The 20,281-nt window shown below is 51.2% G+C and overlaps 1 protein-coding gene across 7 annotated transcripts in view; it reads left to right on the top strand.

Moving 5' to 3' along the window:
* KIAA0232 (KIAA0232 ortholog) overlaps window positions 1-20,281 on the top strand; it is a 90,719-nt gene that overhangs the window by 55,672 nt on the left and 14,766 nt on the right. For all 7 annotated transcript variants that reach the window (XM_078068353.1, XM_078068352.1, XM_078068355.1 and 4 more), the window contains 3 exons: window positions 11,994-12,060; window positions 13,617-13,698; window positions 15,764-19,007. In XM_078068353.1, the coding sequence (XP_077924479.1) occupies window positions 11,994-12,060; window positions 13,617-13,698; window positions 15,764-19,007 (3,393 nt within the window). The remainder of the gene's footprint in view (window positions 1-11,993; window positions 12,061-13,616; window positions 13,699-15,763; window positions 19,008-20,281) is intronic.

Genomic DNA, 20,281 nt, shown 5'->3' with positions numbered 1-20,281 from the left:
GCTGCTGAGTCATGCTTGGGAGGAAAATGTGAGTCAGGAGTTTCAGTCTGGGAGAGGATCTTATTTCTTTGGACCAAAGTTGCTGAGAAATGCCTCTTGCCTTCGACTCGTGGTGAAGGAAAGCCGAGTGGAAAACCAGGGCGCCCAACGTGAACCGCGGAAGTGAGGAGTACCCGCACCTTCTCCTAGCCTAACACAAGACCCTGCTCCCCCCTGCCTTGTGGCATTCATGTCTGGTTCCTCCTAGCTGAGCATGATGTGTGCTGGAAAGGACTTGGTGTCAAGTAGGAACAGTGCAGGCAAAGGAGAGTGGTTCTTTCCATTGTTGCTTTGGAAAAAATGCATTCCTTTGCCGGAAAGTCAAAGGGGGGATTTTTGTTTTCAAGCCCAGTGAAGTCTTCTTGTTTGATTTGTTCTTCTCATTTCATAAAAAATTGTTGCATTGCTTTTTCCTAACAATGATGGCTTTTAATCTTACCAAATGAAAATGAGCTGAGTAAGTGAATTTGCGAGGCATGTACCGGGAGCTGGGGATGTGCCTGCAGAACGAAGGAAGAGGAAGCACGAAGTTCTCAGGCCTTCTTCAGGGCGCTGCTGCTGTGTGGGCATCAACACACACACTCTTTTTTTTTAAGATTTTATTTATTTATTTGACAGAGACACAGCGAGAGAGGGAACACAAGCAGGGGGAGTGGGAGAGGGAGAAGCAGGCCTCCTACGGAGCAGGGAGCCCGATGGGGGGCTCGATCCCAGGACCCTGGAACGATGACCTGGGCCGAAGGCAGACGCCCAACGACTGAGCCACCCAGGCGCCCCGACATACAGACTCCTTAAGCCAGCTCTCTGGGTTTTGGGGAGTCAGTGGAAAGAACTTAAAAAAAAATCCCTCTTTCCTTACGGCCTGTGACGGTAGAAAGGAATCACTGTGGATGTTCATAAACTGTAGGCTGTATGTCCCCAAGCTTTCCTTTCTAGAATCTGTCTGGCAGCTTCAATGAAAATAAAGGTATGAAGAGGTCCTACATAGGAAATTAGAATGCAAAAGGTTTGTTTTCTGTTTTGGCCACAGTGAGTGTTCGTGTATGCGTATGATGTTCATTTCCTAAACATTGAGGATGGTAAACATGGTGCTGTGCTTTGCTTTCCCACCCAGTCACTACCAACTGGCCAGAATCAAAAGTCTCGAACGAGTTTACAACCCGATTAAAATGTCAGTGATACAAGCACAAGACAGTAACATAAATGTGGCTGTCGTCGTATCAGGTCGGTGGGTAGGGGTGATGTTACGCGTTACCCATGAATTCTTTTCTCATGACTTTCATATGTGTGCGTGTGTTGTACTGTTACAAGGTACAGTGTTAGTTGTTTCTTTAAAAGCATCCATAGCATCAGGCTCTTCACTGCGTCGTGGTTGCAGGAGGATGGCCGACTTCCCTGACTCCACTTTTACATACTTGTGAGGTGACACGGTGTCTCCTCCCACTCTCTCCCTGCAGCAAGTTGTACCCCCACATTGCAGCACATCTCTTTGACCCGCTCAGCCCAATATTTTGTCTAAGGGACGTCTCCAAAACAGTCGGAAACTCCGTTATGTCCAATTTAATTTTAGACATTGAATAAAGTTTAGCAGCACCTGCACAGACTTGACCTTCGTGGGCTTTGCCTTGGTGAGGTCCCGGTGAGGTCCGGGTGAGGTCCGGGTGAGGTCCGGCTGAGGTCCGGGTGAGGTCCGGGTGAGGTCCGGGTGAGGTCCGGCTGAGGTCCGGGTGAGGTCCGGGTGAGGTCCGGGTGAGGTCCGGGTGAGGTCCGGCTGAGGTCCGGCTGAGGTCCGGCTGAGGTCCGGGTGAGGTCCGGCTGAGGTCCGGGTGAGGTCCGGGTGAGGTCCGGCTGAGGTCCGGGTGAGGTCCGGGTGAGGTCCGGCTGAGGTCCGGGTGAGGTCCGGCTGAGGTCCGGGTGAGGTCCGGGTGAGGTCCGGCTGAGGTCCGGGTGAGGTCCGGCTGAGGTCCGGGTGAGGTCCGGGTGAGGTCCGGCTGAGGTCCGGCTGAGGTCCGGCTGAGGTCCGGGTGAGGTCCGGCTGAGGTCCGGCTGAGGTCCGGCTGAGGTCCGGGTGAGGTCCGGCTGAGGTCCGGCTGAGGTCCGGGTGAGGTCCGGCTGAGGTCCGGCTGAGGTCCGGCTGAGGTCCGGCTGAGGTCCGGGTGAGGTCCGGCTGAGGTCCGGCTGAGGTCCGGGTGAGGTCCGGCTGAGGTCCGGCTGAGGTCCGGGTGAGGTCCGGGTGAGGTCCGGCTGAGGTCCGGGTGAGGTCCGGGTGAGGTCCGGCTGAGGTCCGGGTGAGGTCCGGCTGAGGTCCGGCTGAGGTCCGGGTGAGGTCCGGGTGAGGTCCGGCTGAGGTCCGGCTGAGGTCCGGGTGAGGTCCGGGTGAGGTCCGGCTGAGGTCCGGGTGAGGTCCGGGTGAGGTCCGGGTGAGGTCCGGGTGAGGTCCGGCTGAGGTCCGGGTGAGGTCCGGGTGAGGTCCGGCTGAGGTCCGGGTGAGGTCCGGGTGAGGTCCGGCTGAGGTCCGGCTGAGGTCCGGCTGAGGTCCGGCTGAGGTCCGGGTGAGGTCCGGCTGAGGTCCGGGTGAGGTCCGGGTGAGGTCCGGGTGAGGTCCGGGTGAGGTCCGGCTGAGGTCCGGCTGAGGTCCGGGTGAGGTCCGGGTGAGGTCCGGCTGAGGTCCGGGTGAGGTCCGGGTGAGGTCCGGCTGAGGTCCGGCTGAGGTCCGGGTGAGGTCCGGGTGAGGTCCGGGTGAGGTCCGGCTGAGGTCCGGGTGAGGTCCGGCTGAGGTCCGGGTGAGGTCCGGCTGAGGTCCGGGTGAGGTCCGGGTGAGGTCCGGGTGAGGTCCGGCTGAGGTCCGGGTGAGGTCCGGGTGAGGTCCGGCTGAGGTCCGGCTGAGGTCCGGCTGAGGTCCGGCTGAGGTCCGGGTGAGGTCCGGCTGAGGTCCGGGTGAGGTCCGGGTGAGGTCCGGCTGAGGTCCGGCTGAGGTCCGGGTGAGGTCCGGCTGAGGTCCGGGTGAGGTCCGGCTGAGGTCCGGGTGAGGTCCGGCTGAGGTCCGGGTGAGGTCCGGGTGAGGTCCGGGTGAGGTCCGGCTGAGGTCCGGGTGAGGTCCGGCTGAGGTCCGGGTGAGGTCCGGGTGAGGTCCGGCTGAGGTCCGGGTGAGGTCCGGGTGAGGTCCGGGTGAGGTCCGGCTGAGGTCCGGGTGAGGTCCGGCTGAGGTCCGGGTGAGGTCCGGCTGAGGTCCGGGTGAGGTCCGGCTGAGGTCCGGCTGAGGTCCGGGTGAGGTCCGGCTGAGGTCCGGCTGAGGTCCGGGTGAGGTCCGGCTGAGGTCCGGGTGAGGTCCGGGTGAGGTCCGGGTGAGGTCCGGCTGAGGTCCGGGTGAGGTCCGGGTGAGGTCCGGCTGAGGTCCGGGTGAGGTCCGGCTGAGGTCCGGCTGAGGTCCGGGTGAGGTCCGGGTGAGGTCCGGCTGAGGTCCGGGTGAGGTCCGGCTGAGGTCCGGCTGAGGTCCGGGTGAGGTCCGGGTGAGGTCCGGCTGAGGTCCGGCTGAGGTCCGGGTGAGGTCCGGGTGAGGTCCGGCTGAGGTCCGGCTGAGGTCCGGGTGAGGTCCGGCTGAGGTCCGGGTGAGGTCCGGGTGAGGTCCGGCTGAGGTCCGGCTGAGGTCCGGCTGAGGTCCGGGTGAGGTCCGGGTGAGGTCCGGGTGAGGTCCGGCTGAGGTCCGGCTGAGGTCCGGGTGAGGTCCGGGTGAGGTCCGGCTGAGGTCCGGCTGAGGTCCGGGTGAGGTCCGGCTGAGGTCCGGGTGAGGTCCGGGTGAGGTCCGGGTGAGGTCCGGCTGAGGTCCGGGTGAGGTCCGGGTGAGGTCCGGGTGAGGTCCGGCTGAGGTCCGGCTGAGGTCCGGGTGAGGTCCGGGTGAGGTCCGGCTGAGGTCCGGCTGAGGTCCGGCTGAGGTCCGGGTGAGGTCCGGCTGAGGTCCGGGTGAGGTCCGGCTGAGGTCCGGGTGAGGTCCGGGTGAGGTCCGGGTGAGGTCCGGGTGAGGTCCGGCTGAAGCTGCTGTTGCCGATTCCCTTCATCTGCACCAGCACGTGACCTGCACTTCTCCGGGCGCTCATTTTCTCTAGCACGGTTGCATCTGCTTTGGTTGCAGTTGTACTGGGGCCTGTAAAGGGGACGGTGCCCCTCATGCCCCCCACATGGCTGGTGGCATTAAGGGATGCTCTCCTGAGCTGTCTCTCTTTGTCGTCAGTGGACAGGCCATGTGCCTGCTGTCAGTTACATCCAGACCTCTTGCCCCATTTTAAAAACGATAAAACAATGTTGGAGTTTGCCGGCTCTTGTTTTTGGAATCCTCAAGTTTCCGTGCTTCTGTTTTCTCAGTCCCCGGAGTTGGAGCTTTTTGTATTGTTTTTGTTTTCATTTTAACAACGAGTTCTGTTTCTGGTTATTTTAATGGAGCTCCTGAAAGCTGTGTCAAAGCTAGTATTTCGTCGCCCAGTTTGGGCATCAGTGGAAGATGAGGAACCGCAGCAGGCCCTGTTCGGGGAGTAAGTCAGGCTCGCAGCGATGACTTGGTGAGGTTCTGGAAGTAGTGCTGCTGCTCAGCCTGGGCAGTCGCTCGGCCTGAGGCTGCCACGGAGCCTCACGGAGGGATCGATGCCCCGGGTACCGTAGGGGCTTGTTGCAGTCGCTCATATTCCCACATTGACCGAAGCCCACCAGTGAAAGCACGTCGTGCATCTTCGTTGCGCATGTGTTGTTTATATGCCGTATAGGGTTGCGTATACAAAAACTGTTCCATGGCAGTCTGTTGTTGAAGTTAATTTTGACAATATATATTAATTGTGTCTTTGCACACTGACTTTTGAACTTAACTCATTCTGGATAAATAGCATCAAAACAATGATAAGTAACATTTATGGAGCACTTAAAATTAGATTCTGAACATTGCAAGAGGTGAGGCTGTGCTCCCTCTGTAGGCCAGAGCCCTGAGAAGCCGGTCAGTGGTCGCTAAAGCTGTGGAGACTCAGGTGGCTGTGCTGTCCCCGCCAGCCTTGGCAGGGAAGCCTCGGCCGTATCTCAGTGTTGATGGTGGGAGGCATTCAAGGACACCTGTAGGCCTTTGGGAGGATTTTGGCTTTTCCTCTGGGAAGCAGTGAAGTGTTGGAGGGCCTGGAGCAGAGACTAGTGTAACCTGACTTCAAAGCTGATAGGACCCCGTGGGCCGCTGCACTGAGGCAGGACGGGACAGGACAGGGCACGGGCAGACTCTGAGAAGGTGGTGGTCTGGAAGGTAGAGGACAGTGAAAACTAGTGGGATTCTAAATACATTTTGACGGGACTCAATTTGGGGTGGAGAAAAGGAAGGAGTTGGAGAGGATAGCTACAATTTTTGGTCTGAGCAACTGCAAGAATGCAGTTTTCAGGGATGCCTGGTTTGAGGGGCTCAGTCGGTTGAGCATCTGACTCTTAGATTTCAACTTAGGTCATGATCTCAGGGATGGGACATCAAGCCCCATGTCGGGCTCTGTGCTCAGCACAGAGTCTGCTTAGGATCCTCTCCCTCTGCTGTTCCCCCCTGCTCATGCTCTCTTTCTCTCTCAAATCTTTTTTTTTTTTTTTTTTTAAGATTTTATTTATTTATTTGTCAGAGAGATAGCACACAAGCAGGGAGAGGGGCAGAGGGAGAGGCAAAAGCAGTCTCCCTGCTGAGCAGGGAGCCCAATGCGGGGCTCAATCCCAGGACCCCGAGATCATGACCTGAGCCGAAGGCAGATGCTTAACCGACGGAGCCACCCAAGCGCCCCTCAGATAAATCTTTAAAAAAAAAAAAAATGCAGTTTTCATTTCTGAGGAAAGGAAATTAGGGAAAAAACACTAATCTGTGGGTGGAGGTATGAATAGAGCTTTGAACGTGAGCTTGCTGGGAAGAGGGCCACATGGAGACTCAGAAAGGATGGTTGGGTGTGTGAGGGCTGATGGGGCTGCGTGGTTCAGGGAGGATGTGGAATAATAGACCTTTGGCTTGTTTGTGTAGCTCACCCAGACCCGGAGATCTCCTGTCTCCAGGGCCAGGTAGGAGGCTGGATATGTACGACAGTAGAGAGCGGTGAGGCCTGATGGGGCCAGATCTTTTGGTCTCTCTTTAGAAAAAGTGGGAAATTGTGTGTGTGTGTGTGTGTGTGTGTGTGTGTGTGTGTGTGTGTGTGTGTGTGTGTGTGTGTGTTTAAAGATTTTATTTATTTGACAGAGACACAGCGAGAGGGAACACAAGCAGAGGGGGCGTGGGAGAGGGAGAAGCAGGCTTCCCGCGGAGCAGGGAGCCCGATGCGGGGCTCCATCCCAGGACCCTGAGGTCATGACCTGAGCCGAAGGCAGACACTTAACGACTGAGCCACCCAGGCGCCCCGAAATTGTGGTTTTTACAAGAAATTCTTGAATATCAAATGTCGAGAAGTGCGGATATGAGAAAAGGAAAGAAATGGGAACTGCTGAAATCTGTGGCCAAGGGGGCAGGAGGGCAAGCAAGTGGCCTGTGGGGGGTTGTGGCGTGGGCCATAAATCGGGCTGCGTGCACGAGGGGGCGCGTCGCACCCCCTGCGACAGACGAGGCAAAGAGAGTTATCTTTTTCTAAGGCTTCATTCCTCACTTTATTTGATCGTTACTTGTAACAGATGCTGACATCCTCTACTTCTTATGATAAATAACTTTTTTTGTCCATCATTCTAAGCAGAAGTGGATCTTGTCTTCCCTGGCATGTGGTAGGCATTTGATAATATTTATCCAATGGATACGTCTCCCCTTCTCTCTACCATATTCTAGAGAGCAGCTGTAAATAAGAGCTGGAGGCAGCCAATGGGTAGATTTTCGTAGATCTTCCTGTGGTCAGGGATGGGAATCACGACCCTCATGCAGGTGCCTTGGCAGAAACAACTTTTTGTTTGGGTTTTTATTTATTTATTTATTTTTATTTTTTTATTTTTAAGATTTTTATTTATTTATTGAGAGAGAGAGTGATAGAGAGCATCAGAGGGGGAGAGTCAGAGGGAGAAGCAGACTCCCCGCCGAGCAGGGAGCCCGATGCGGGACTCGATCCCGGGACTCCAGGATCATGACCTGAGCCGAAGGCAGCCGCTTAAAACAACTGAGCCACCCAGGCGCCCCTTGTTTGGGTTTTTAAATATATATATATATATTTTGAATGGCTATAGGCCCGAGATGTTTACTCTGTCTGCATGGTGCGTGCTCCCTCCCCCACTGTCTATTGCGTTATAGCTGGCCACGTCACATACTTCTGCTACTTCCATGGCCACTGAAGCAGGAGCTTATGAACCCTGGTATAGATTCTTCAGTTGTGTCACTTGGTGCTCTTCTGTTTATTGGCTTAACATTAACTTAGTTTTGAATTTTAAAAAGTCTTTTAAAATGGAAGTGATCCTTTACAGTTTATCGGCACCAGTCATCGTTCCTTGGTATTTAGTTGGGTTTCCTCCCACTAATCTTCCAACTGTGCTTTAGAAATTCAAGTCTGAGGGGCGCCTGGGTGGCTCAGTCAGTTAAGCGTCCGACTCTTGATTTCAGCTCAAGTCATGATCTCAGGATTGTGAGATTGAGCCCTGCATTGAGTATGCTCTGGGTGTGGAGCCTCTTTAAGATTCTCCCTCTCCCTCTGCTCCTCCCCCCCAAGCTCATGTGAGTGCACTCTCTCACTGTCTCTCTAAAAAAATAAATAAATACAAATAAAAATCTGAGATCTGAAAAATAGTAAATGAGCTCCATCCATGTGCAGGGTAGGAGTATTCGGAAGTGTGTACCTTGGTTAAGTACCCCAAAACTTAATGACTTACACCAACAGTCCTTTTTACTTGCTCACAGTTGTGTGGGTCAGCTAGGACTCAGCTGGGAGGTTCTGTTGATGGTCTTGTGTGGGGTCTTATGCGCTTGCAATCAGATGGCAGCTGGGCCTGGAAGATGCAAGATTGCTCTCCTCACTTGTCTGTGTCTCTGTGGGGATCACTAGCTGTGACCTCCACATGGCTAGTATAGGGCTCTGTGCAGGCAGGTGGAGCCCAGGAGGTAGCATCCCGAGAGCACGGGCATCACACTCGCTGGTGTGCCACCATGGGCGGGGCCTGCGCTGGGCTGAGTGCCAGGAGACATGGCTCATCGGGAGCCCCAAAGCGCTAGGCTTTCCCCGTCCTGACACATACTTTCTGGAGCGATGGAACCAGGCAGGACACCAGGCACCTGAGATGGTGTGAGACGCCTTACTGGAAATTGCAGACTATAAGTCAACAGATTGGTGAATGAATCCTCCCCGTCCCTTTCTTCCGTCCAGCTGCCATGGTGCCGAAGGTCGGGGCTGCTGTGAAGAAGAGACATTCAGGGGACAAAGTGATGTCTTCAGTTCTGAACACATAGCAGAGATGAAAAAGCTCAGCAGAAGGGTTGGAAGGGAGAGTGGAGGGACTCCCCAGGAAGTAGAACAGGAGCACTGCAGAAGCAGTGGGCAGGAGAGAAGTTGGGGGGCTGGTGTAGGAAGTGCAGTAGCCGCCCACAGGAGACGCATCATCCCTGGTGTCACCATTTCCCGGCTGTGGAAAGACAGGGGTGATCTGTGAATGATTTAGGTAGGCTTGCGTGGTGAGCCCTGGCATGACGTTCAAACCCAGGTCTTTTTGACTCCCCTTTTGTGCCCTGTGAATGGAACACCCGAGTGTCCTGTTGGTTAGTGACCACGGGGTTGGGGTGGGAGTGCCCGTCCAGCAGTTAGGGAATGTCCAGTTCACGTGATCTCTCCATAGAAGATGAACCTCTGAGATGGATAGAATAGCGACAGAAACCTTTGAATGTGGAGAGGAGAGAGGATGGGGGACTGAGTGCAATGGCCTTTGTTTCCTTCATGATGACAAGGATGGGTACTGTGGAGAGGCTGGAGAAGGACTGAACACACTGTGGAAAGGGAGCACATGACCGAATTCTCCAGGAGCAGTGAGGTAGTAGCTACCGCATGTGACGGAGGTTCGGGCTCCATGGGCACGTCTGTGTCCTCAGCACCACTCGCGGCCTCCGGCAAGGGAGTGTGGCCGTGCTGGGGCCTCGGAGTCTGGGCAGAATCCGGGGGACTTGGGCTGATCTGGGTCAGGTTAATTACCTTTCTTACTCCTTCAGTTTCCAACTCAAAGCAGAGCAAAATTTAAAGGCATTTTAGAATCAGTGAATCCATTAGTGAGATTCTGGAAAATGGAAAACATACACAAAATCTAGAAATGGCACCAGCGTTTAGGTGACTGATGTGACAGGCACTCTGATGGCGCCTCACACGTCCGTCATCCTAGTTTGCCCTCGCGAATCTCGAGGGGAAAGTGTAGTGTTGTCAGCGTCCCGGATCAAGTTCATTCACCTGCTGCTCAGTGCGTATGTGCAAGGGGGGAATTCAGACCCAGCCCGGTGGGACCCCAGGGCCAAATACATTCCACTCGGCTATTCCCTCTGACCAGCAGGACAGGGCCCTGTCTCTCCGGGGGTCACGCCTGGCCCAGGGTGCTCGTGACCGTTCGTTGACTGAGTGAGTGCTAAACCAGTGGGTGCTCATGCATTCAGAAACTGGCCAGTCCCCACGTGTGCTTCCCCAGTCTGGATTTGGAGGACAGTTGCTTGAGTTTTAGCGTGCTCCTACTGCTCCGGGGGGTGGGGGGCATTTCTACACGTTCATCGGATGCTGGGCCGTGACCGTAGGTGATGCCGCTCGAGAAACAGCCCATGAGTTCAGCGAGGGGTAGCGGTAGTTTCACCTGTAGCGTGTCCTCCCTTACAGTTGTCATCGTTAGTTCATTCCTTTTTTTTTTTTTAAGATTTTATTTATTTATTTATGAGAGAGACAGGAGCAGAGGGAGAGGGACAAGCAGACATGGGGCTTGATCTCACGACTGAGATCTTGACCCGAGTTGAAACCAAGAGTCAGATGCTTAACCGACTGAGTCACCCAGACGCCTCTAATTTACTTTATTTCTTAAGATACGGTAGGCTCCCAGTATTCTTGAATGCCCTCGGGATATGATACACTATGGAAATACTAAAATACCTAATAGTTTATATCATAATTGGGAAAGTAAATGGAATTTCTCATTAACAGCAACAAATTCACATTGTAGAATGCCTGCTGGGAGATGAGCGGGTACAGTGCTGCTTTGGGTACCCCATTTTGTGTCTCAGTTTACGATTACAACCCCGCAGTCTAATGATTATGTGTAATGTAAGCAGGATGCTGCAGGAGTCAGGGAAGGAAGACAGAAGCCTGGTGGGGAGAGCTTGCCTTTATGTACAGAGTTAAGAGCAAGCTCCCTGTTTTGTTGCCATTTATATATGAGAGCAAATATATATACTTCTAAGCTGCATTACTGCACAGAACAACTCAACTTGACAGATGTGTGGACGCAGTTTCCGAGACAAAGCATGAAACATAATATCTCGTCCCTTGGTTCTCATGCTTGTTCCGTGTAGATTGAAACGGCTGGCCGCTATAGGGTCCCGAACGGACTTGAACAGGCGATTCCTAGAGGCTCGGTCTTCGGCACTGGAGCCTGGCACTAGGTTTAGAAACACAGTGACCTGGGCTTGCTGTACCGAGCAGCATGCAGCAAGCGGCGTGTCAGCTGACACCAGTGTTAGGTTCGTGGTCTGGGGGAAGTGCAATAAAACAGCCACGTCGTGCACACCTTGAACGTTATGGTAAGCGGAGGCTTTCTGACGGGACTGTGGCTGCCGAGCAGGGTCTGGGACTAACATCTGCTGCGGGTTTTCTGAGTGGTTTTAAGGGAAGGACGGCTCTTTTGTGGCCCATTTCCCTGTCGCCCTCTGGCCTGTCTCCCCACTAAATGCTGTGATCTGCCGTAGATAGAGTGTAACTGTTCCTGTCTACAGTTAACCATTTTCTCTGTGCTCTGTTTCTTGCTGTTCAAACTGGAGCTGTGCGGTTTCTTCTTTAGGATATCTATAATACTTGTGCTGAGTCATTTTGAGTTCAGTGAATGGGGAAAAGTTCTATTTTTAGCCCCTCAAGAACCCATGAGGGCAGCGGGTTGAGCAGAGTCATGTGCACCTGTCCGGGTCGGGCCCACCTAAGAGAGACTCACTTCCAATTTAAACAGGACTTTTGACCACTGAATAAAGGTTCTCAGAAATATGTTTGTTCTTCTCATACCCTGTGAAGGGTTTTTCTTTCTTCCTTGAGAACGAGAAAATTGTTAAAGTTGAAAAGTCTACATAGTGAAAGCTGATTTGTTTGTGCCAGTTTGCAGTATTCCTCTTTCTTTAACCTTTGGCTCTTCTGGTTAGCCTCCCCATTCCAGGCTCCTGTGTGCACTGTCCTTAGCTGCCCCCCCCCCCCCCGCCAGTGGAGCCTAATGCCCTGCTCGTGACCGTTCAGAGAAAACCGAGCTTCCGTGCCCGCTCTCGGCCGTGGGGGCCGTGCACTGCGCTCTCTGTTGCCGTCATCAGTGTTCACTTCCCATAAGAAAACATTGGCCTTCTTTTCTCTAGACTGTGAGCTCCTAGAGCAGCTGCATGAGATTTGTGTGATTTCCCCCACCCCGTGTATTGAGTCTGATAAAAGACCTTGCTCACGTAGATATCGAATATTGTTTTGGATGGTGACTGACTTGTAGCCGTATGATGGGCACATAGGTGTGTCAGCCGCGCCGCAAGCAGATGGTACGCCCCTGGGAGGCAGGCCGTCCCGGGAGGCACATTAATGTTCTCACGTTTGATCAGTAAGTGCCAGTGACTGTGCTGGATTCGTAAAATACGTCTGCTAGGTCTGATGGGCAAACCTGGAGTGTTCCAGCTCTTGTGTGGTGTAAATATTGCTAACGTATTTCATGTGGAACAGGGAAGATCGGTAAAACCTTTATATTAAACTAAGAGTGTACAAGGGCCTGGTAGTAAACTAACGGGTATTTCTGTTCTCACACAGAGCTCTGGCATCGAGACCTTAGTGGAGGAGCTCTGCTCCAGACTCAAAGACCTTCAGAGTAAGCAAGGTGAGTGCACAGCCTCCAGAACCCGTCCGCACACAGTGGGCTTCGGGCACCAAGGGATTTGACTCAGGAGATGCTAGAATCGGCCAGAGACAGACAACAAGAAGCAAGTCTCTGTGTCCAGTGTGTCGCCGTCCAGCAGCGTGCTGCGCCTGGAGCTGCAGGGGCTTCTTGGTCACCCTCAGCAGTCACTTGTAGATAATCCCTGCTCTCCAAGGAGCAACTCAATTCACAGGTGCCCTCATTGGGGGTGGCGGGGGGTGGTGGGTATGTTTGGTGTCCTCTTCACATTGAAGTACAGGGATCAGGAGCAATATTTTCACTTTCCCATCCTTGCCCCCCCGTTGGTATCTGCCTGTTGACATCAGGGCCTCCAAAGGTTTCGACTCTATTTCAGGCCCAAAAGGAACTTCTGCCTTGGCTGTCAGGTTTTTTTGGAAAGGTGGTCTTGGGGCTCGTTAAAGTCATTTTGACTCATGAAGCCTCACAGCTTCTTGTGGCAACTTTTCTGCAAGCCCTTGGTGAAAGCTACGTATTAAGGTCAAGGGTCTTGGTTTCCTTGTCTTCTCCATGGCCATTTTTGCTCCCCGCCAAGCCTTGAGCCTTCCTGAAGAGTTTATTTGTTTGTAACCGAAGGCAGTCCCGGGAGCTAAGCTGAGAGTTCAGCCCTTCGCTTCTGTTTTAGTTGACACACAGCCCTTGCTCACCTAGATGTTGTAACAGAGCTGATTGTAATGGGTTTTCTTTCTTTCTTTCGTTCTTTCTTTTTTTAAAAGATTTTATTTATTTACTTATTTGACAGAGAGAAAGGGAACACAAGCAGGGGGAGAGGGAGAGGGAGAAGCAGGCCTCCCGAGGAGCAGGGAGCCCGATGTAGGGCTCGATCCCAGGACCCTGGAACCATGACCTGAGCCGAAGTCAGAAGCTTAACGACTGAGCCATCCAGGCGTCCCTATAATGGGTTTTCTTTACAGATTAGTATCAGTCAGGATGAGTCAGTACAGAGTCCATGGGTGCAGAATTTTGTGAGGATCTCAACAGATGTTCTCTCCTTCTGGTGAAATTAATAGAGGATTTCAGTCTTCTAATCAGGTGCCTCTAGAGCGCTCAGTCAGTGATGAGGCGAGTTCTCCCCTCCCAGCCCACCGTTAGTGTGGTTAAGCCAGAGAATTCCCTCTGGGACTGTGAAGAAAAGAGATTTTTTTTTTTTTAAAGATTTTATTGATTTATTTGACAGAGAGAGACACAGAGAGGGAACACAAGCAGGGGGAGTGGGAGAGGGAGAAGCAGGCTTCCCGTTGAGCAGGGAGCCCGATGTGGGACTCGATCTCAGGACCCTGGGATCATGACCCGAGCCGAAGGCAGACGCTTAACGACTGAGCCACCCAGGCGCCCCAAGAAAAGAGATTTTTATTAAAAAGACAGATGGGTCTAGAGTTCTTTTTAAGCCATAAAGCCTATATAAGTTCTGATTAAAGTTACTTGAGAAACTTTAAAAAACAGGAGCATTTATTAACTAGATATAAGACCTATCTTTCTGAATTTTTGTTTCGTAACAGAAGAGAAGATTCACAAAAAGTTAGAGGGGTCTCCCTCTCCAGAGGCAGAATTATCCCCTACAGCAAAGGATCAAGTGGAAATGTATGTAAGATTGTATTCAGTAATAAAGTGTGCATTTGTTAAAATCAGACTAATAACTGCTATGTGGTTTACAGTTTTTGTTTGTTGTCTTGTATTTAATTTTATAATTCAGTAAACACTCATTGAGCACTTACTATGTGCTTGACACAGAATTCAGACGTGAATAAGATGGTCCTATCCTTATCCTACATATTGAATCAGTATTTGTGAAATGAATGAATGGAGCAAGCAAGGTTATTATATACAGTCCATTCACATGCTATCACACCAGTCCTTGGAGACAGCTGTGAGAAAGTGTGCTCATCCTTGTTGTACATACAAGGAGACCAAGTTCTCTCCCGCTGATTACAAAGAAATGTGGGCAAGTCATTGACCTTGTCAAGCTTGTTTCCTGAAGATGCTCCTGGATCTTTCTATGTAAATGGTTAGTAAAATCAGCTACACTATAAGCAGAACTTCCTTATTATACATTTTATTTGAATCTTTGGAACTTCTCGAACTTAAGGTGAAAATAGCTCGTATTGGCTGGTGTGGGCCTGTGCCGTCCAGTCTGGTCTCCATGAGCCACGTTTATTGGCTGGTGTGGACCTGTGCCGTCCAGTGTGGGCTCCCTGAGCCACATGTGGCTATTTAGCCCTTGGTATGTGGCTTCTTCAAATTGAGATGTGCTGTAAATGTAAAATTCTCACCAGATTTCAAAGACTTGGTATAAAAAAGAATGTAAAATACTGCATTAATATCTTTAAATATCAATTACATGGTGAAATGGTAATGTTGTGGATGTATTTGTTTAAGTAAAATACATTATTAAATTCAGTTTCACCTTTTTTTCCTTACACTTTTAATGTGACTCCTAGGACATTAAAAATTATATTTGAGGCTCACCATGTATTTCTGTAGAAAGCTCTGGTAGAGGCTGAAAAGGAGAATCAAGTATAGGCCCTTTGAAAACATGGCCTTTTTTATCACTTCGTGTGTGACCTTGACTGTTGCCTCCAGAACGACAGTCCCCTCGGTAGGCAACCCGACTCCAGATTCTTGCTTTGGCAGTCTATCTTGCTCTGAAATCTGTGATGGCCACCAGCTTCTTGGCAGATTGGAAACAACTTCTTCTTGTTTTCAAGCCCTGTAAAGGCAGCCTCCCCGGCTTCTCCTATCCTGCATTTCCTGTAGTCGCTGGTCTCCTCGGGTCTTGTGTCCGCACGCAGGCGCCCGTCCCTCACAGGCTGTCGTCCCCAAACTCCGTTGCCGGAGCGTCCAGGCTCTGCTGTGGTCCTCTTGTTCTCATGGTCCTCGGCTGCACCAGCATCCTCTCTTTGACCCCTCAAGCACCCTGCATAATCCCTCCTGTTTCCGAGCGCCTGCGGATGCCCGGCATTTCTCCTGAGAACACGTGGTGAGGACAACCACGTAATGTCCTGGCTCCACTTGCACATTAATTCCTTTACTCCTCCCAGCTCTGTGAGGTGGCTAATTATATTCCCCGCGTCTCGCAGGCCATGAAGAGGTCCTGTCACGGGCCTGAGGTCACACAGCTGGTCAGGGCGGAGTCAGGGCTCACAGTCCGGGAGCGCGGCTTCAGAGCTCATGCTCTCCGGCTTTCAGCTCCCTCTGTTTCCCCTGCTCCCAACGGCCTCGGGAGGTAAGTCCTGTCCTCACCAGTTTGCAGCTGAGAGTGTGGACCAAGACATCAGATAATGAGCTGAAAGTCACATGCATAGTAAGTGACCGGAGCTGAGATCCAAATTCAGATGTTTCTTCTCACGATGATGTTCTTAATTAAAATGACAACTTTAAAGATAAAAACTGTCCTCTTCCCTATTTTCTAAATATTTCTAAGTCAGTGCTGACCTCAGTGCTGAACATAAAGGTGCTTGATACATGGGACTAAACGTAAAGCATATTTCACTGTATTGTTCTTTTTTTTTAAGTTTTAGTTTGTGGATGACGTAAATGTTGACCGTTAAAGGGAAATACCCCGTCACTCCACCTGGGAGGGAATGTTGTTTTGCTGTATCTCGTACATCTGAGTGCCTGCTTTTGAACTCTGTCCTCTGTTTTTCAGGTACTATGAAGCATTTCCACCACTGTCTGAGAAACCAGTTTGCCTGCAAGAAATCATGACTGTGTGGAACAAGTCTAAAGTCTGTTCTTACTCTAGCTCTTCTTCATCATCCACAGCCCCACCAGCTAGCACAGACACATCCTCCCCCAAGGACTGCAACAGCGAAGGCGAAGTCATCAAGGAAAGAAGCAACGAAGCACCCACCTCTGTAGACGCGGAAACCCAGAGCAGAAGTAAAGGCGAGAAGGAGAACAAACTCAGTAATGGCACAATGGGAGAGAAGCCTGCTTTGTACAAAAAGCAGATCCGACACAAACCTGAAGGAAAGATTCGCCCTCGCTCATGGTCTTCCGGCTCGAGTGAAGCAGGCTCAAGTTCAAGTGGCCATCAGGGAGAATTAAAAGCATCCGTGAGGTGTGTGAAAGTCAGACACAAGACACGAGAGATTCGAAACAAGAAGGGGCGGAGCGGGCCCAGCAGGCTCGCGCTGAAGCCCGGCGACAGGGCTGAGCGGGGCATGCCCGCGGGGGGGGGCAGCGGGGGCTCCTTCAAGCCGCTGTGCCGGCGCGGGAAGAGGCCCTTGAAGGACCCGGGGAGAAGGGACACTGGGAGCGCCGAGGGAAGAGACCTGTCCCTGGAGAGCAGAAACGACAGAGAATATAAAGAGGAACCACTGTGGTACACTGAACCAATTGCTGAGTATTTCGTTCCTTTGAGCAGAAAAAGTAAACTAGAGACCACATACCGAAACCGACAGGACACGAGCAATCTGACGTCAGAGGCGGTGGAAGAGCTGTCAGAGTCCGTGCACGGTCTTTGTCTCAGCAACAATAATATTCATAAAACATACCTCGCAGCAGGTACTTTCATTGATGGTCATTTTGTAGAAATGCCTGCGGTTATCAATGAGGATATTGACCTCACTGGGACCTCATTCTGTTCTCTCCCAGAGGACAACAAGTATCTGGATGATATTCATCTATCAGAATTAACGCACTTCTATGAAGTGGATATTGATCAATCCATGTTGGATCCTGGTGCCTCAGAAACAATGCAAGGAGAAAGTCGGATTTTGAATATGATTCGACAAAAAAGCAAAGAGAAAACAGATTTTGAGGCAGAATGTTGCATAGTGTTAGATGGAATGGAGTTGCAAGGGGAACGTGCAATATGGACAGATTCCACCTCTGTGGGTGCCGAGGGCTTCTTCCTGCAAGACTTGGGCAATCTGGCTCAGTTTTGGGAGTGCTGTTCATCCAGCTCGGGCGATGCCGACGGAGAGAGTTTTGGGGGAGATTCTCCAATTCGACTCTCTCCCATCTTGGACGGCACAGCGCTCAATCCGCATTTGCTTGCTGGCAATCAGGAGCTCTTTACAGATGTTAATGAAGGATCTGGCCTAAACTCGTGTTTTTCAGTGTTTGAAGTGCAATGCAGTAATTCTGTTCTACCATTGTCGTTTGAAACTCTCAATTTGGGAAATGAAAATACAGATTCTAGTGCTAATATGCTTGGGAAAACCCAGTCTAGATTGCTAATATGGACCAAAAATAGTGCCTTTGAAGAAAATGAACATTGTTCTAATCTTTCAACCAGAACTTGTAGCCCATGGTCCCATTCAGAAGAAACACGTTCAGACAACGAGACATTAAATATTCAGTTTGAAGAGTCCACGCAGTTTAATGCAGAAGATATTAATTATGTAGTTCCTAGAGTCTCGTCAAATTATGTAGATGAAGAACTTCTAGATTTTTTGCAAGATGAAACTTGCCAGCAAAACAGTAGAACGTTAGGAGAAATTCCTACCTTAGTTTTCAAAAAAAAATCGAAACTAGAATCTGTCTGTGGTATTCAGCTCGAACAAAAGCCGGAACACAAAACCTTGGAAACTGCTCGAGGGTGTGGCGAAAGCGGTCCACGTGGAGGCGGCTACAGCTCAGGGGTTATTAAGGACATTTGGACAAAGACGGCAGACGTGGAGAGAATCGACGAGGAGCTGTTCCCGGCGGACGCCAGTGACTGCTGCCGCTGCCTGGAGGCGGAGGCCGAGGGCCTGCGGGCGCCCCACAAGGCCGTGCAGCGGTCCGAGTACCGCCTGTGGGAGGGGCACAAGGAGAGCATGGAGAAGAGAGCTTGCGGTTCCGGGGCGCTCTCCAAGGTGGACGGCGGCGACTATACTACACCCTCGAAACCTTGGGGTGTGGCCCAGGATAAAGAGAACACGTTCATCCTCGGAGGAGTGTACGGAGAGCTCAAAACCTTCAGTAGCGACGGGGAGTGGGCAGTCGTGCCGCCCAGCCACAGCAAGGGAAGTCTCCTACAGTGCGCGGCCTCCGACGTCGTGACCATAGCTGGTACCGACGTCTTCATGACCCCAGGCAACAGTTTCGCTCCCGGTCACCGGCAGTTATGGAAGCCCTTCGTGTCCTTCGAACAGAATGATCAGCCGAGGAGTGGGGAGAATGGATTAAATAAGGGATTTTCTTTTATCTTCCATGAAGACTTCCTAGGAGCTTGTGGTAACTTTCAAGTTGAAGATCCTGGGCTTGAATATTCCTTCTCTTCCTTTGACTTAAGTAATCCGTTCTCACAAGTTCTTCACGTAGAGTGTTCGTTTGAACCCGAAGGGATTGCCTCTTTCAGCCCTAGTTTTAAACCGAAATCAATCCTCTGCTCTGATTCAGACAGCGAAGTTTTTCACCCCAGGATCTGTGGCGTGGACAGAACACAATACCGGGCTATTCGCATCTCTCCTAGGACTCACTTCCGCCCAATTTCTGCGTCCGAGCTGTCCCCAGGAGGAGGAAGTGAGTCGGAATTTGAATCTGAGAAAGATGAAGCAAATATTCCCATTCCTTCTCAAGTTGATGCATTTGAAGACCCACAGGCCGATCTCCAGCCACTGGAAGAAGATGCCGAGAAAGAAGGCCATTACTATGGAAAATCGGAGCTTGAGTCTGGAAAATTCCTTCCCAGGTTAAAAAAATCTGGCATGGAAAAGAGTGCTCAGACATCACTGGATTCTCAGGAGGAATCAGCTGGGATTCTGCCAGTGGGGAAGCAGAATCAGTGTTTGGAATGTAGCATGAATGAATCTCTGGAAATTGCTTTAGAAAGCTCAGAAGCAAATTGTAAAATAATGGCACAATGTGAGGAAGAAATTAATAATTTTTGCAGTTGCAAAGCAGGTTGTCAGTTCCCTGCTTATGAAGATAATCCAGTTTCTTCGGGACAGCTGGAAGAGGTAGGTGGTTGTCTGTGTGTGTTGGTGCTTGATAGAAGTTGTTGATTGGACTTGAATGCAAGAGCAGCCGAATCAGGCAATGAAAGGATAGGGTGAAATTAATTGGGAAATTAGCTTCAGTGTCTGAAAACTTACATGGTTATGATTTTACATAAGGGCTTAAAACGGGTTTGATATTTATAAATTGGAAGTAGACCGTGGACCTTTTCTGCAGAGGAAAGACATTTTTATATCATAAGGTGGAAGATTTTGTCTTAATACGCACGTACCGTGCTGCAAACCGAATACACTGGCATTCCAGCCTTCGAAGCTGATGGATCACAAAGTGGCTGTTTACTCCTCGGAAGGCCCTGCGCGCTCTTCGGAAGCAGAAGCAGAGGGTCTCTTGAGGTAGCAAGCCCATCTCATGGTCTCCGAAATGCTGATCAGTTTAGAACTTAGGTTTTTCATGTAAAATAAATTACATCCTGTACAGAGTTCTCTAAAGCAGATGGTGGTACGTGTAAAAACCCACAATCCTAATGCAACAAAAGAGCTGTTACAGAACCTACGTAGATGGACCTCATCTTATACCAAGTGCCTATTCCTAAAGCTATGTGACTCACACATTAAAATGAGGCTAATAGTGGTAGTTTTGTGAATGGGAGTCATTGTACCCTTTTGACTATTTCTAAGAAGTGGTTTGAGGTTAAATTGAGTGTGCAAGAAATATCACTGAAGGTCATAACCTGTTTCACAGAAAAGCACAGCAATCTGCCCATTTCTCAGCCGTTACTTGGTCAGCGGTGCCTGACCTGTGTCCAGGAGCAGCTTAGTGAAAAGGCAGTTGGAGGTGCTCGGAAGTCATGCCGCCTGTGGCCGGAGAGCAGCTGAATGTCCCCCACCCCCTGGCCCGGTGCACGTTCCCCTCACCTCTGCTACCGCTAAATCCTACCCAGGTAGCAAGGCTACCTTCAGACTGCCCCCCGCTTCTGATCCTTGTCCTAATTCCTCCTCTCTCCCCTCTCTCCCACCCCCACCTACGTCAGAACTAATGCCTCCCTTCTCTCTTCATGCATGATGCCTCTTTTCCTGTTGCAGTTTCCACGTTTCATGAGTCATTATGTACTTTCTCTCGTTAGATTATCCGCTCCTAATGGAAACAGACTGTGCCTTCCTCGCTTGTGGGGCCAGGGCCTGGGGCGACCTGAGTCGTGTGGTGGGAGGAAGCCCCACAGAGGACTCGAGGGTCACTGCTCTGAGTAGCCTGCCCAGAGACCCTTAGGGGGTCTCAC

This window comes from Halichoerus grypus, chromosome 3 (assembly GCF_964656455.1).
Source record: "Halichoerus grypus chromosome 3, mHalGry1.hap1.1, whole genome shotgun sequence".
Classification (NCBI taxonomy): domain Eukaryota; kingdom Metazoa; phylum Chordata; class Mammalia; order Carnivora; family Phocidae; genus Halichoerus; species Halichoerus grypus.
Note: the sequence above shows the minus strand (reverse complement) of the source record. Positions and strands in the feature narration are given on the sequence as shown.